This window comes from Falco punctatus, assembly GCF_963210335.1.
Source record: "Falco punctatus genome assembly, chromosome: 12".
Taxonomy (NCBI): domain Eukaryota; kingdom Metazoa; phylum Chordata; class Aves; order Falconiformes; family Falconidae; genus Falco; species Falco punctatus.
The window spans coordinates 26,475,062-26,491,140 of NC_137592.1; the positions used below are offsets into that span (position 1 = coordinate 26,475,062).

Genomic DNA, 16,079 nt, shown 5'->3' on the forward strand with positions numbered 1-16,079 from the left:
ATCAGTGTTTCCAAAAAGGGATCTGTATAGCTGGAAAAAGAGGTTTCAAATAAGCGCTGAACCATAGCCTTGAACAATTGGGTAGGCTTACTTCAATGCACACCATAGTGATTCTTCATTCTGCACAAAGACAGAAGCTGTTGTGAAAACCAAAGCAGCCACTCAGGTAAATAGATCAAGGATGTTTTGCAGCAATGTAAAATTGTAGCAACACAGAATTGCCATGGTTCTATTTAAGCTCCAAGAAATAAAGCAAACAGCTCTGCTGTCCAAGATAGGGCCATTAATTCATGTTTCGACTGAAAGATCTTCATTGGCACAACATATTTACGGACAAAACTGAAACAATATTCACTGCTGACCATAATGGCCAACTCAGAGGTTTTAAGCCTCATGAGCAGAAGTTTCAGAAAGTCAAGAGACTCATTACATATTCTGACCGAAAAAATGCTAGCAGGTTCCAAGTATTAGAAGAAGTTTACTAAGGAATGGTAAATGCCCTGAAAAGAGCAAAAATCACAGGCCACACAAGGAGGAAGCGGACATACTTGTAGGTACTTCCAGTACGTGGGTGAGGCTGGTTTTTACAACGATAAAGAGTTGGATCCCTCATACATCCATTGTTACTATTCATATCTATTTTTGCTCGTAGACAACAAGTTTGTCCATATTCTGTTCCCTTTTTCATTTCTTCCCACATTTGCAGATTCTTATTAACACCTAAGTATAAAAAATATAAATAGTTTTGTAAGGTATTATGAAGTTGATACAGAACCACATTTTATTACTGCAGTAACAAAATGCAATGTCACCCCCCACTTTATGGGATTCCCACACTGGCATGCATTTTTTTGCATTTTATAATTTCAATTTTTTAAAAGTAGTAATGAATGGTGATGAATTCATACATACACAAGTTTACTACACCTGTCAGTAGAGATATGCAATTAGTCATCTCATCCAACTTTGTCAAGAAAAATGAAGTTTTGATGCCAAATTAAAAAAATAAGAAAGCAAGATGGAAGCTTAAAATATCTTACAGTTATTTCTGTGTTTAGATTCCATTCTTTGCTCACGCTCTGCTTTCATTTGTTCTGCAGGAGTATCATCCACATACGCCTTCCCTTCTTGGATAAGCTTCTCTGCATATTTCATTATTGTTTCAAAGTGATCTGAGGTATATGTAAATTGATCTGGTTTGATGTGCAGCATCGCAACATCTTCAAGAATAACCTGCAAAGTGTGAAATTGTATACTTTAACATTTGGGAAAGCTAGTTTTCTTAAAATTTTATCCTCTTTGTACCAGATGTGATGGTTGTAATGCTCCATTGTCCAGGAAGGATAAACCATAAGAATAACATGACATGCATGAAAGAAAAGAGAGGCAGGCACTTATCATTCATTCACAGCCTATAATTACAGGAGATCAGACTTCAAACAAATACAAGAAAGAGGCAGGAAAAGAAAAGGAGATCAAAGCTGAAACAAATCACTTGTTATTGACTAAGCAGTATTTATACAATGAAAACAACAGTGTATTGCAAGAGTTGAGTATCTTTATACTGTAGAATAAACACTGGAGAAAGAGCAGAAATAAGCTAACGGTAAAAAGGCTTTAAGCTTTTTAAGGTAAAGATAATAGAAATCTCTTCCAAGACCAAGACATAAGTATAATACTAATAATATAATAATCTAGTGCACAAAAAGTGTGCAAGAGCAGATCTGCATGTCATTTACCTTTGAATTAGCTAGTGAGTGGATTTCCCTGCTCTCTTATCATACCTTTTCAAAGTCTTCCTTCTCTTTTTCTGGATTTGTGTCATCAAATCTCATAATAAGTTTTCCTTTAAAGTTAACTTGGTAGTGCTGATTTAGCAGGGCAGCTTTGGCATGACCGATATGCAGATATCTAAAAAGGAAATAAAAAATTAATATATACACCAGCACTACTTCAGCCAAATATTTGTGTGTGTGAGGGAGGGAATGAGAAAGAATGGAAAGCAATACCTAAGTCTAACAAAGAAAACAACCCAGGGTATTTCTTGAAATACTCTAAATTTATGAAAAGTAGATTATGTTTTTTCTACCACAAATTTAGTAGTTAACTGTTTAAAAATACCTAAATTTGTAAATTAGAATGTCATTATGGATATAAAGGCAGGACTCCACTTATCACAAGTTTTACAGACTAACTTAAACCAACTGTTGATGATACTCAGTAGTAGCTATCAGATAACCTGAACCTACCACATTCAGAAGAGTGGAATTTTCTGAAACGGTGGTTGCTGTGTATACTTAACATAAGCTAAAAAGCTACTGTCAATTTAAACTAAATATAAAAAAACCAAATCCACAAAACAAAAATAACTCTCAATGTAAAATAGTGTCCCTAAAGAACAGTGTTTTAAGTAAAACACCAGAATTAAGACACTAAAAGCTACGAAGTAATGTGAGAACAATATATGCTGTATACATACATGCGCATAATACATAACTTATGATATCTGAGCAACAGTTTATGCTGCACTAATAGAGTACGGAACACTACTACAGAAGTCACACGATGCTGAACAGCCAGTTTAATGAAGAAATGCAATCATGGAAGTTTTACAGCTCATCAGACAATTCTAAAAAGAAACAGAAAATTAAAAGCTGGCTGAAACTCGATGTGGACAAACCTTTAAATACTCATTTGGCTTAAAAGTCTTGTCTGATAAGCTGATTAACATCCTCAACAAGCACACTTTTTTTTTTAAAAAAAAAAAAAGCACAGATAGAACCTTCTCAAAGCATTTGTGTTTCTTACCCACTTGCTTCAGGAGGAAACCTTACAATGACCTTTCCCATCTCGGCACCAGGAAGTTCAACAAACTTCCCAACATCTGCTTTCTTTTCTGTTGCCTTGAAAATAAACAGAGACATACTTACAGAATGCATTAACTGTATAATCAGATATAAAACTCTAGATAACACCTTTTGCACCAAAATCTCCTTTCAAACCAGAAGACAAAAAGCTGCCATATTGGACCCCAAATACATCTCTTCGCAACTTTCACATTATTCATAGTACATTAAAACAAGATTAATTCTGGAGTTTTAAATTTTTCTGTTACCAAATTTGATCCAGGACTGGAAGTCCCACCGAGTTGTTCTATTTATTTCATAGAAGAAAACAGATGCTAGCCAAGTTCTTATATTAGTGTTCTTAAAATGAATGTGATCAACAAGTTCAATCAACTAAAGACTGCAATCTTTGCAGGTCTATCTGGATCTCAAAATCCTCTTTAGAAAGAGCAAACAATATAACTAAAGAGAAGTGCTGATTAAGAGGTGCGGTGCCATTTTTAAATTATTCCATTTAAGCACTGGACTACACCACTCATGCTTTTCTAAACATGAAAGTGACAGCTTTATTTTTAAAAAAGAGTTTACAAAAATTGAATTTACTCTACAACTGATTCTCTTTAGCTCTTAAATCTCTAACTTAAAAAAAATAATTCTCTTATAGTGTATTCACACAAATAAAGCTAGTCTCTCCAGAGGATCTGAGTACATCTTACCATTTTAGCCATTGGTTTACCAGAAGCCCACTTGGCTCCTACTGACTGAAAAGCGTGCTGTGCTTCAAGAAAGCCATACCATCGCTTTGCATGGACAGGAGCTTTGTTTTGCTGTAATTGCTCTTGCCATATGTTATTATCTGTTACAAAACAAATAATTTTTCAAGCTATTAAATTAGAAAAATGGAATGATTACCAACAGCAATTTTTAAGAATAAAAAGATTATGATTTCAAAAAAAAAAATCTCCTTACGCTCACTTCTGAAAAGACATTTAGTCACGGGGACACAAGTAACTCTAAAGCAAATTAAATAAACTCTTCCCAAACCCAAGACATACTGCATTCTTTCTTGGATTCATCAAAGCAGAAGGTGGGAGCAACTGGGGAACACACATTTTTATTTGTATCACCCACCTCAAAATTAATAACAACGTTATTCAAGACAGAAATGTAGGATATCCCTCTAGTGTGACTACATTTGACGTTTTCTAAGCTTTATCAGAAGTGAAGCATGTACCAATAATACCCTTTATTTCTAAGGGGCTGTATTTCCACAGTCTAATTTTCCAGGAACACAACCTCACTAGAAAGATTCTGACAGAGAAAGGAAAAAAAAATTATGAAAGAAGTACACTCCCTTCAGATTTCTCTCAAGAGCAGCAACTTTGAAAAAATACCAAAAGATGTTAGCTTTTAATCTTGAACATGCATTTTACTTTCAAGAGGAAGTTGGTTATAATGAATGGTAGATTGACACCTATCAACTTTAGATACACATCTAAGAGAATATAAAACCCAAACCCATAAAAACAGATCAAAGTTTCTTTTAACCTCCAAAGGGTATTTCACAGAGTAACGTAAACCTCTTGTAATAATTCAAACAAAACACCAAAGAAATTTCCTCTATTCAGAAAACGTCATGGAAAGGTCTGTGTATATAATTTTACTCTGGATTACAATATAATTTAAATATTTAATCCAAAATTTTGGGCCACAGCAAATTTTCATATTTAGGCAACACATAATAAAAAGACACTCTTAGAGTTAACACAAAAGAAATGACAAAATTCCCATCAATGATTACATCTCATAAATTTTCAACTATAACAACCACTTATAAAAAATTCTAGTGTTTCCTATACTATTGCCATCACCAGCAGTGCACAGGCCAGAGCAGTACGCACAATAGTATACAGTCTGGCACACAGCTAAGATTTGCTACTGGCATCCAGAAAAAGGTAAATTGGAGACTCCTGGCATACACCGATTGCAAGCCAGTGAAAGTGAGAACATGCAATGATACCTTTTAGTACAGCCCAGACACACAAGTCTGCAAGACTCAGAGAGTTTCCGACCAAGTACGTTCTTAGAGACAGACAGTGGTTGAGCTCTTGGACTGCCGAAAGAAACTGGCTGTCTGTAGACAATTTTGTAGCACTAAACTCCAGCCAGTGGTCAATCTAGTTTTAAGTGACAAAAGATAGTCAAAGTTACAACAGGAGTAAGAAAGTAGCTTGTTAAAAAAAAAAAAAAAAACAGAAGTAATATACAATCCATTTAATAGCTGAACAGAAAATATTAACTGGAACATAAATATATTGGACAATAAATCACAATATATGCTTAAAGAACATTTAAAATAACATATACTGAAACATTCACCCAGAACTATACTAAATGATTAAATTTAATTTTTTCCTTCAGGATGTATTCAAACTGCTGAAAATACTGACTTTACTGAAGCTATTCCCACTGGTAAAAATAATCAGTGGGTTTTATCACACAGAGTATATAATAATCTTCATTATCCTTTAACTATTTAGATACCATATTTGCAAGCTATTTGATTTTCCTGGTACTGCTACTGCATAAGTACACCATTTTCCCCTCAGTCCCTATCTTCTCTGCCTCATCTCTTTCTAGATTTTAAGAAATCGAATCCCTCCCCCGTTTCATTTCCCTCCCCTCTCTCCTGCAAAACAGTCTTCCCCTATAACATGAAATGTATCTTGATCCATAAACAAAGAAAAATCAAGAATCAGGCCCTTGGTTAATAATGTAGCCCTGTCTATAAATTGAATCCTTCAATCCTGGAAGAGGCTAAATGTCTCTTCTAGTCCTCTGTCCCTATTTCATGTGCAAGTGTTTTAAACCGCATCAGGAATCCTTCCAACAGTCAAGCCAACGTGGCAGGCACAGATGTAATTACACCACCACAGAATTCATTTCAGTCATTTGCAGTTATACTTCAAAATATTTCCACCACAAATGCAGCTGTCACTGTAATTCTCAAATTACAACTTTATTTTTGAAAGATGCAGAAGTGAGTAAGTAGTATTTTATCAAAAATACCAGTCTAGAAAGCGCGTTCGCAGAGCTCTTGGGTCTTAAGTTAAAAGAAGGGTTTTGGTCAGAAAGTTTAAATAGCAACAAAATAACCTACAACTTCTTAAATACCTTACAAGCATTATACTAAGACACACTTCCCTTGAGACCAGCTATAAGGGCTGAAGAATGATTACTACTAGCTTCAAGTAGTTGAAGAAAAGAGCTAAATCAAGACCTTCAGTCCCTCCCCAGATCTCAGAGGAAATAAATTTCAATTTATCTGTAAGTTTCAGCTACCAACTTAAAATTCAGCATACGATTATTCTGAGCTAAGCTCAAGATGAATTCCCTCTCATATCACACTCACAGTTCCTGATAACTTTTTGTAACCTGTTTAACCAAGGCAGACCAAAGCAGTTCCCTCTTCGGCACAAAAATTCTGATGCCCTCATGGCATCATGAGGGAAGCGTTACAGAATACAGGACCGTGCAGGAGGGAAGAGTCCATCTGTGTGGTGATGTCTCAACACATTTCACTGAATAGAACTGGGGTCAGGGGTTTATCCATCATATACAGCAAAAACTAATTCAGTAGTGTTCCTTGGTGTTACACTAAGTGTTACAAGGTAGCAACTGATGGCAACAGAGCTGAGGAAAGTGAAGAGGGAAAACTGCAGACACCACCTTCAACCTGAGTTAGTGAACTGTCAGGTTAGATGTTGCTCTTGCAGGGGTGGAAAAGGGCAACCCTTTCAAAGCTCAGATTTACAACTCTTCTTTATAAGTAGGAGCAAGCTTAAGAAAATGAAACCTCAGCATAACAAAATGCAGAACAATAGACACAAATTCAAAAAAAAACCCAGATGCATGACTCCTTCTCACCTCAGTGTGTTCCAACAGATTCAAACCATACAACCCAGCAGAACCAGCAGCTCTTGCCAGATAACGAGCTATTGAATTCACATCTGTAAATGAAACATGCCTAAAAAAAGAAAGAGGCAAGATAAAGATATATTAAATTACTACCTCCAGTTCAATTTCAATTTTAATCATACACATAGTTGAAACAGGTGTAAAACAAATGCAAAATAATTTCTGGGTGAATCAACAGGTATCAGATCACCAGAATAAAATTTCAAAAAAATCTAACAAAAGGATATATTAATCTTTGATTTGCTATCACCAGATGGTACAACAAGCTTCTAAACATGAAACAATTTTGGTCAGACAGAGAAAAATCAAGAAAATAAAACTCTAATTATACTTTCAAAGAATAAAACTCTCCCCACATCTGACAGAATGCAGAAGTGTAACCTGAGCTACATATTTTCCAGAACATAAGCAGCTAAATCAATATTTGTTTTCTTTTCTTTTCATACAAGAAGGCTGCCTTTGAAGAGGATTCCTAGAGAATCTACAGAGGAAACAAGAGGTCTCCACTACGGTTTTAAGGGCTAGCATCAGGGTTAAAAAACATGTTTATTTGTTACTCACTTTACTCAATTCACACTTCATAGAGACTGTCCCCTGTTGAACAAACCTAGCTCTCTGTATTTCTGGTTTTTACCCAGTCTTCTCCAAATAAAAGGCTAATTTAAATTTGTTTTTCCCATTCTGCTGTTGGAAATTCTCAATAGATCTGCAGGCGAAAGGCTCTCCAAAGAACATAGTTCTTTCTGTTTTAATCTCCCTTTCTACCTTCACATACAGTATTTCAAAAAGCTGCATACTGTCAGAAATCTAACTTCAAACTCATCTAAGATAAATCTATTTTCATTAATATTTACTAAAGAGCTTTGGAAGAAAGACACATCATAACCATCAGTTCTCCAGATAATACTCATCTCCACAGTCCCACATAGGTGTAAATTATAAAATTAGAGCTCCAATTGCTTCTAAGCAAGCATTGACATCAACAAAAAGCATTCCTGTAAGTGTTCTGTTCCACTCAGTTTAATGGACTGAATGCTACACTTGTCCAAACAAGGTTTCATTTCTGTTCTGCCATTGTTCCGTACTTCTCATTACACCTATTGTGTCCTTTATAAAATCAAAAGAATTTTTGATAGCCCTCAAAAAGCCTTGCAAAAAATCAGTGGAAGTTCTGGAGAAGATATAGAAGACTTCTTGATATATTAACAATTATAATGAGTCCTATTTTTAATACAAATAGATCAGCCAGTCACATTAACTGCACTAAAACCTAAGGAACTTTGTTCATTTGTAGTTTTTTTTGCTTCTAGCTTTTCAAGCTTCTAGGATCCAGTATACAGAAGAGTCATAAAATATAACTAAAACCAAAAGCCACAGTGGAGGGCCAAACATACACAAAGTATGTCCTATTATAATTTCATACTTCTATCAGATTTTAATGAAGCTTTTTCAAACTTAGAAGAAAAAACATCTCTAACACACCTGCATCTACAGAAAGTGTATGAAAACTAGACGTTTTGTTTGCAGTAGTTCATACCAAACACATCCCCTTGATTACTCCAGCAAAACTAAATAAATACATGAAATGTAACAATGTTACTCTGCCTAAAATCTAACTTGTGCTTAAAAAGTTGTTTATTTTCTTTGGGAAATAAAAGATCTACTTCCACCCAAACATAGTGCTAACTGGCCTCCTTTCTTTGAAGAAGTTAAAAAACATTAAGGCTGCTCCTTGCAGCTAGCGCCAGCTGACTCCAGGAATAAGGAAGAATAAACCAGGGACAAGGTAATGTTACAGGAAAAGAGTAAGTTTCTCAAAAGCAATATAAAATGCCACATAATTAAATACTAGGGCAAATATTCAAGAAGCGAAAGACAAGATGGTAATACTACTCTGAAGTATGCATGTGCTCACAAAACAAACCAGAAAAGTTGTACTGCAGTTTGTTATCTGTTAAGATACAGCTACACTAAAACACTCCATAAAGCCATCAGCATTTAGCAGACTGGTTTATTTAGGAGCATGAAGTTTTGAAGCTAAGCCATCAAAAATAACCTCTCAAGTAAAATTAATAATCTCAAATTAGCGTTAATCTTTTCAGCTAACTAGCTGACAGTGAAGTTTCAGCTAGTTAGCTGAAAAGATTATCACCAGATTTTAACTGAACTTCAAAATATAACCCAGAAAAATAATAAATAAAATGTTCTCTCTTGTTTAAGTCAAGTCATTAGAACTAATGGTCTCCTGAAAAAAAAAGGAAAAAAATCAGCCTGAAATATCCTAAGTGAATTTCAAAGTCATGCCAAAATAAGATGGCTTCAGCAGAAATGATGCCATGAAATCCATTTACCAAAAGCATTAGTTGAGATATGAGTTCGGCTGATGCTTCTCAAGTTACAGATACACTTTTAACAGACTTTAAAATAGAGAATCAATTTTTAAAATTATTGTTCAACTGAGCAAGAGAAGATTAATGCAATATTGAGGTTTGGAATAACTTTTGAAACGTAATCCAATGGCAGGGATGAGAGGACATAAACACACAAAAAATTCCATCTGATGGAACCATGATTCTAGATATTATCCACACATGGCCAAAATGCAGAAGAGCTTTTGCTTTACGTTTCTGACAATTTCCATTACAGTTACAATGAGTGTTTTTGTAATGCAGTGGGAAGAAGGCATGGTACTATAAAATCATTTAATAAAATACTATTTCAAAGCCAAGTACATAAATTTGTATTATTCCAAGATTATCCCTGTGTGTCACAGCACTTTCGGTATATACATACACACAATGCCTGAACTCTGAAAGGAAAACAAAACCAAAATCTGACTTAATGCAACTTAAGGGGAAAACTCTCTCATGCAATTAAAAAACCACCCAATTTACCCTCTTATGTAAGCTGTATCCCACATGTGCATAACACGCACTGAAATTTTTTAATGTTGCACCAATTCAGTCCCAGTACAACGTGCCACATTCCTCTGGCTTCAGTTCAAAATCACAATTCCGTGCCATCACTAGCCACAGCAAAAACACGTAAAATTAGAGATTACAGGAAGGAAAGAACTCATATCTGAGTTCAAGTCCAACATTTTAAACAGAAAGCAATATTTGCGACCAGTAAAACAATCCTTATGATTGAAGATTGTGAATCATCCTGTGCTTTGATTTTTTGTAGAAATATATATATAGTGGCACTCTTTCCCTGAGGTTAGAAGACAGCAGGAAAAGCTCAGTCTGTGTTAATTTACAAGGATCACGTCAGGATCTCTGCAACACAACATAAAAATACTATGTTGTTTTTATAGCAATTCTATAGACATTCAGGAATACTAATTTATGATGCACTGGTGGCTTTAACAGCATCTTCTACTGAAATAGCTTACAAAATGTGAGTTTGTCAGCAAGTCTGTGAACAACAGATTTTCCCCCTGTTCTTTAAAAAAACAACCAGTATTCAAAAACTACACTTATAATCACTAATTCCAAACTCATCATAGTTTTAAGATGCTTTAAGTTAGGACTGCAATATTTATGGGTCAAACTATGCTCCTTACTGTAGACACTAGACATCAGGAAATTTCCACTGATGTGTCACTGGTACTTAAGATATCAGGATATCTCCTCTTGATATATCCAGGTATCTTACCTGATACGGAATCTAAGATGACAGTGCAGCTTCCCAAAACCAACAGCATTGGTCCTGCATTTCCGATATCCATACGATCGTACTCAGATCATAAAAACAACCTTCATGCCATAAACTTGGAAATATTTATTCCAATGGCAGAGTGTTTTTAGAAGGACAAACAACAGATTTCTACAAAAAATTCCAAGATCCTTCCTACAGGATGCAGAAGGATACACTGGATAGCATGGCACAGTTAATTAGCACTTCTCAAGATAACATCATGCCTTCACTTATATGCAGCAGTAAACCCAAAATAATGCCATATAAACCTTTGGAATTCCTTTCATCACATATGTACAAGTCCAAGGAATCATGTATACCAATCTTGCATAACATAAAATGGCCCTACTTTTGATAATCCATGGCACCTTCAAAAAGGCAAATATCTAAACACTGAAGTGACTGGTACAGCACAAATGATCAGAGGTATGTGAATGTAAATAAGAATACCAGAGCTCTTTCCTCAAAGATCAAGTTTAGAATGTATTGTAAATGTTTTGCCTGTGCGACAAGGAGGCATCAGTAATGCAGCGATGAATAAAACTGTATTCTTCTCTTTCCTCTACCTGAAAAGGTTATTGTCAGTGTTACAAGCATGTGATTTTTAAAACTGCTGACCCAAAGCTAGAAGGAGAGATGCAAAGTCACTTACTCAGACACACGGAGGATGGTTTCTTTGCCTTCTTCCACTGAAATTTCAATATCATTCTTCACATGCTCTACCGTCAGCAGAACTCCTTTAAAAAACAAGAGAAAAAAATACTGAACTTTTTTCCAGGAAAGGTATCTTTCATAGTAGAAACAAAACAGCTATGTTTCTTATCAAATAAGACCAGGTGACTGAACTGGCTCCTTCAAGTAAGATTGCCCAGGGAAGAAATCAATGTTCAGTCTCATATGCAAGAGGCTTCTTATTCTTGGCAAGTCTTACAGCTCCAAATTGATTATGTCCAGCATACAATAACCTGCAGTGAGCTCAGCAAGTGTTGGCAGCAGTACATTTTGCTTCCTAAAGGTATTATAATATTAGTCCTGTCCCCCAATATATGTAGAGAATGCAATCAAATTGCTTTTAATTTTGAACAGTAATGTACTCTATCCCAGCCCTGATATATGCATCAAAGGAGATCAATTACTTTATATACCAGTGCTTTCTGAGCAAGGATGAGACTTTTTTTAACCTGATTTAATGTTTATGGAGAGATTAGCCACTCAAAACTCAAGAAATTCTATCCATGTAGAAGTGCAGGAGGGTTACACAGGCTTTTCAAAGTGGTTCACCAGTGACAATAAAGGATGGCCTCTAGAAGTAAAAGAATGATAGAAGTTTTTAGGCTACATCATCAACTGGAAGACAGCTCTGCCCACATCCAGAGAGGCTTGATGCAAACCTTCTCTGATCTTGATGCTCTATAGCACGACAGCAGCTCAAACAAAGCACTGAGCTAACTTGGCTGTATTTCTGGATTGGCTCTGGTCCAGATTCAGCCTGCTGAGCATAAGTAGAGGAGCTCATGTTCTTTTACTTTGCTCAGAAGCACATATAAAGACAGCAAGCTTTTGAATAGGCAACTATTACTTAAATTGAACTAGGCAAAGAACTATACTCTAGGTCTCAAAAGGCATTTAACCTGCTAGTCTTCATGAAGTGTACGGCACGCTATCTTCCCTAGAGCAATGCACAGGCTACCCATGGCAGACGATGTTGTAAGCTATTAATACGCTGGCCTAAATACAAAGCACTGGCACTAGGAATTCCCTAGCTCTCAGCCCTCCTCAGCTGCAAACCCTTCTTGTGGCATTAAGCTTTTATCCACAGTAAGTCAAGGTTCTTCTTCCCATCCCTCAGTTACCCATCTGTGAAAGTCAGGATGACATCCCTTATGCAATATGTTTGTAAGACATAGAAGTATTTTAATAACATGCACGGAAGTGCTTTGAAAATTACAAGTATTATGCACACCAAGCTATGTAATTAATACTAATGATATTAAAAGCTACTACACTTTTCCCAGTGCACAACTATGGTGAATAGTACGAGGTTGGAATGAATAGGATGAGTATGCTTGCCTTCTCAATACAAATGTTTACTCAAGTGTTTCATCTGTAATATGTGATATTTCTGACATAATTATGCAATCTCCTGAATTAAATCTCCAGTACCGCTCACTAGCTATCAAAATAAAAGAATCCTCCAAAGCCCCTAAACCCATGTTAATCACTGCTCACGTTGCATCATACCTTTTCTAGCAAAGCAGCTCAAACAAGTATCAGGAGAAATGTTATTTAAAACTTAGGTATTATTACTCTTTAAATCTGTAATTGTGCAGCTTGTATTCAACTCTGAAATGCACCTGGGAACGTCAGCATGAAAAAGAAATCAGTAAGATGAAGAACGGGAAGAAAATGTATTTTGAATATTGTAACAAAATGGAGAAATGGTATAGAATACGTATAAAAGGCTGTTTCCAGCTGGCAGAAAGTGCGATGAAGGAGGTTCTCAGATTTTTAAAGGTAAGATAACACCGAAGAACAGCAAGTAACTGAAAAAGCAGGATTTTGCAGTGCAACTTCGACCCTGCTCCCCAGGCGAGCCCAGCCTTAGCAGCAGATGAGAAGTGACAGCGAAAGCCAGCCGCGATGAGGCTGAGCTCACACGCCAGCGATCCGACTCGGGGCTGCCCTGCAAACCGAGCCCCAGCCTGCTAAGTCACCCCAGGGGCTCGGTCTGCCTGCGCCTCGGTTGCTCCAGCGTGAGGCGGCGCTGGGCGCCGACAGCTGTCACCGCTACCCGACAGGCGGCCCGCGGGGACCCGCGGCGGGACCAGCCCTGCCCCGGCCCTGCACGACGCGGCCGGGCCCGACAGGCAGCCGGGCCCGGGGGCCGCCGCCTCCCCGGCGCCTCAGGTGCCAGCGGCACCCCGCGCGGGCAGCCCCGGCGGCCCCCTCAGCGCGGCCTGCTCGCGGGGACCGGCCCCCTCGGCGGCAGGGGGGTCGCCCTGGGGACCCGCCGGCCGCCCCGCCCCGCCCGCGCCAAGGCCGCAGCGGGCACACGGCGCCGGCCGCAGCAGGGCCGGGCGGCGGCGGGACGGACGGACGGACGCGGGCCTCCCCTCACGCCTCGCCCGTCCTCGTACACGGGGACACGCGGCGTCGCATGATGCAACACAGCGGCCCCGCCGCAGCCGGCCGGGCGGTGAGGGGGCAGCGCCCCACCGGACCCCCCGTGGGAGCAGGGGGAGCGGGGCCCGGCCGCACTTACCGAGCGGGGGGCTCCCCGCGCTGACGGTGAGGCTCAGCGCCGCCATCCCGCCACCGCTGCCGGCGCCGCGCCGGAACCAAAGGGGAGAGTGGGGCGGGGCGCGCGGCGGCGCCAGCTCGGCAAGGGCCACCCGGGAGGGCCCCGCCCCTGTCCCCGCCCACCGCCGCGGGGCGGAGCCGCGGGTCGTCACTTCCGGCGGGAGAAGCCATAAGGGGGCGCGTGAGGCGGGGCGTAGTTTGCTGGCTGCCGCTCTGTGGGGTTCCCGTGGTGGCTGCCGCGGTTGGGGACAGGCGGTGAGGCTGGAGCCGTGCAGGAGGTGACTAGCGGGTTGTGCACAGGGCTCTGCCGGCTGGCACTAAGTCAAGCCCGGAGGGGAGCTTGGTGGCTGTGAGGAGGCCGCCCTGTCTCTCGGCGTGGCCGGAGGCCGCTGGTTCTTTTCTCACAGCTGCACCGGCGATTAGGCAGAGCCCTCCCGAGAGCTCTGCGGGCGTTAACCGTAAAAGCTCTCATGAGCTAGGTGTCTGGCGGCAGCTGTAGAGATAGCTTGATCCTTTTTCTGTATATACTGAAACAAACAGCGCCATGTGTACCGACACTTTTGAGTACAGTGGGTTAACCTTTCTGTTTTCGTATTGTGTTACTTGTTACGCTCCTCACAAACGCACAGATTTTGCAGTGGGTCAAGCGAGCCTTGGAATGAATTACAAAAAATGCTGTGTCAGCAGTTTTTCACAGGAGACAGATTCAAGTTCACATTGTTGTAAGGACGTTGCAGTGTCACTGTGCTTTTTTTCCCCAGTCTATTTTATGGATGGTACTGTAGCGCCTAATGTGCTAGCAGAGAAATTACCAAATGCTTGATTGGTAGACCAGTGCTTTTTTGTGCAGTGGGCATCGCGGTATAGCTAAAGCATGACTGAACTTTATGTGCTGGCTTTTATCCTTGATTCCTCCTGCTGGATTTTATCTCAATTTACCTTAATATTTTCCTGTTTTAGCAGTCTTACAGTTTCTGTAAGCATGGAAAATGGTTCCATACATAAGTGTCTTTATACATGAGGTAGAAGCTGATGATATATGCTGTGTTTTGCTGCCAGTGAGGTAATACTAAATGAGCAAGCACATAAATTACAGAATTAGAAAGAAGCTTGTGCTGAGGAAATTTTCAAACAGCAGATTTCAGAGGAAAATAAGGATGTAGAGACATAGATGAAGATTACTCTGTACGTGGCTTTGTATTTTAATGATTACACGGAAAGACTTATTATGGCAGGCTTTGTGTTGTTTAAGTCATTCTATGTTCTATCTTAATGTGCTTTGCAAATTCATGGAAGACTTTGGTGTGAACACTAAAGCATCTATATCCAAGAATCCTGCAGAAGGTAAAGGTGAAAATTACATGTAATTTAGGCAGTGAAATTAGATTAATCTTGTACTTGCTATGTGGTTCAAACTTAAGTCACTATCAATATGTGGAATGAATAAATGTACAATGGGTCAAAATATGAAAAAGGCTGTAATTAAAGCAGGCTGAATCTGTCTTGCGTGCTCTTACTAGTCATGTGCTTGAGGAAGGACAAGAAAGGTAGGCTGTAGATGAAAGGATTAAAAGCATGCGTTGTTCCTATATATGCAGCTTTAATCCAGTGTCATGATAGCATTATGGACTGGCTGATGATGATAGAATGAGGTAAGTGACAATCTTGCTGATTTGTCTGTAAATGTTATAATAAGCTGACCTCACTAGGGAAGGAACTTCCTTAGATCCTTTTCCATGTGTGCACTGGGAGAGACTGGGAACAGTTTAGGAGTTGTCTTGTTCATATCTTTTGGTGTCAAGGTGTTCCTGCTTGCTGGTAATAGAACCAGGTTTAAACCAATGAAGTCACATTGGTGTTACCCTGCTGTGAGGGAAGGACAATTAGAGTTGTTAAATATGTTGTGTGATTCTGAGAGAGGTAACTTGAACACACTGTTGAAAACTGAATTTTGAAGTTTTCTTCTGTATGGAATACATAGCTTTTTGTATCTTGAAGTTCATTGCTAGCGTAAAGATGGTTTGAGTGGACCAAGAGTGTAGTTATTCACAGGAGTTAAATCTTGTGGGCGGGGAGGAAATGAGAATGGGTGCAGTGTAACTTGCAGGCTACTTTGCCATTTATAGTGTCAGGAGAGGTTAAGTTAAAAAAATGCTCAGAGAGCTTAGGTGCTCAGTCTTTATGTAAACAAGCAGCCAAGTTCAGGCATCCTCTGTGACACCACAAGCCTGAGACCTTGACATATGCCACTCTTGT

The 16,079-nt window shown here is 39.1% G+C and overlaps 1 protein-coding gene across 7 annotated transcripts in view; it reads right to left on the reverse strand.

Moving 5' to 3' along the window:
- EPRS1 (glutamyl-prolyl-tRNA synthetase 1) overlaps positions 1-13,943 on the reverse strand; it is a 38,966-nt gene extending 25,023 nt beyond the window's left edge. For 6 of the 7 annotated variants that reach the window (XM_080408531.1, XM_080408529.1, XM_080408528.1 and 3 more), the window contains exons 1-9: positions 13,786-13,943; positions 11,176-11,260; positions 6,774-6,873; positions 4,867-5,023; positions 3,563-3,702; positions 2,809-2,903; positions 1,785-1,911; positions 1,041-1,233; positions 549-720 (exon numbers count right to left, since the gene is read on the reverse strand). In XM_080408531.1, the coding sequence (XP_080264657.1) occupies positions 549-720; positions 1,041-1,233; positions 1,785-1,911; positions 2,809-2,903; positions 3,563-3,702; positions 4,867-5,023; positions 6,774-6,873; positions 11,176-11,260; positions 13,786-13,831 (1,115 nt within the window). In that variant the 5' untranslated portion in view covers positions 13,832-13,943. The remainder of the gene's footprint in view (positions 1-548; positions 721-1,040; positions 1,234-1,784; positions 1,912-2,808; positions 2,904-3,562; positions 3,703-4,866; positions 5,024-6,773; positions 6,874-11,175; positions 11,261-13,785) is intronic. The other variant, XM_080408533.1, reaches the window with a different exon arrangement.
- Between the last annotated feature and the right edge of the window lie 2,136 nt (positions 13,944-16,079).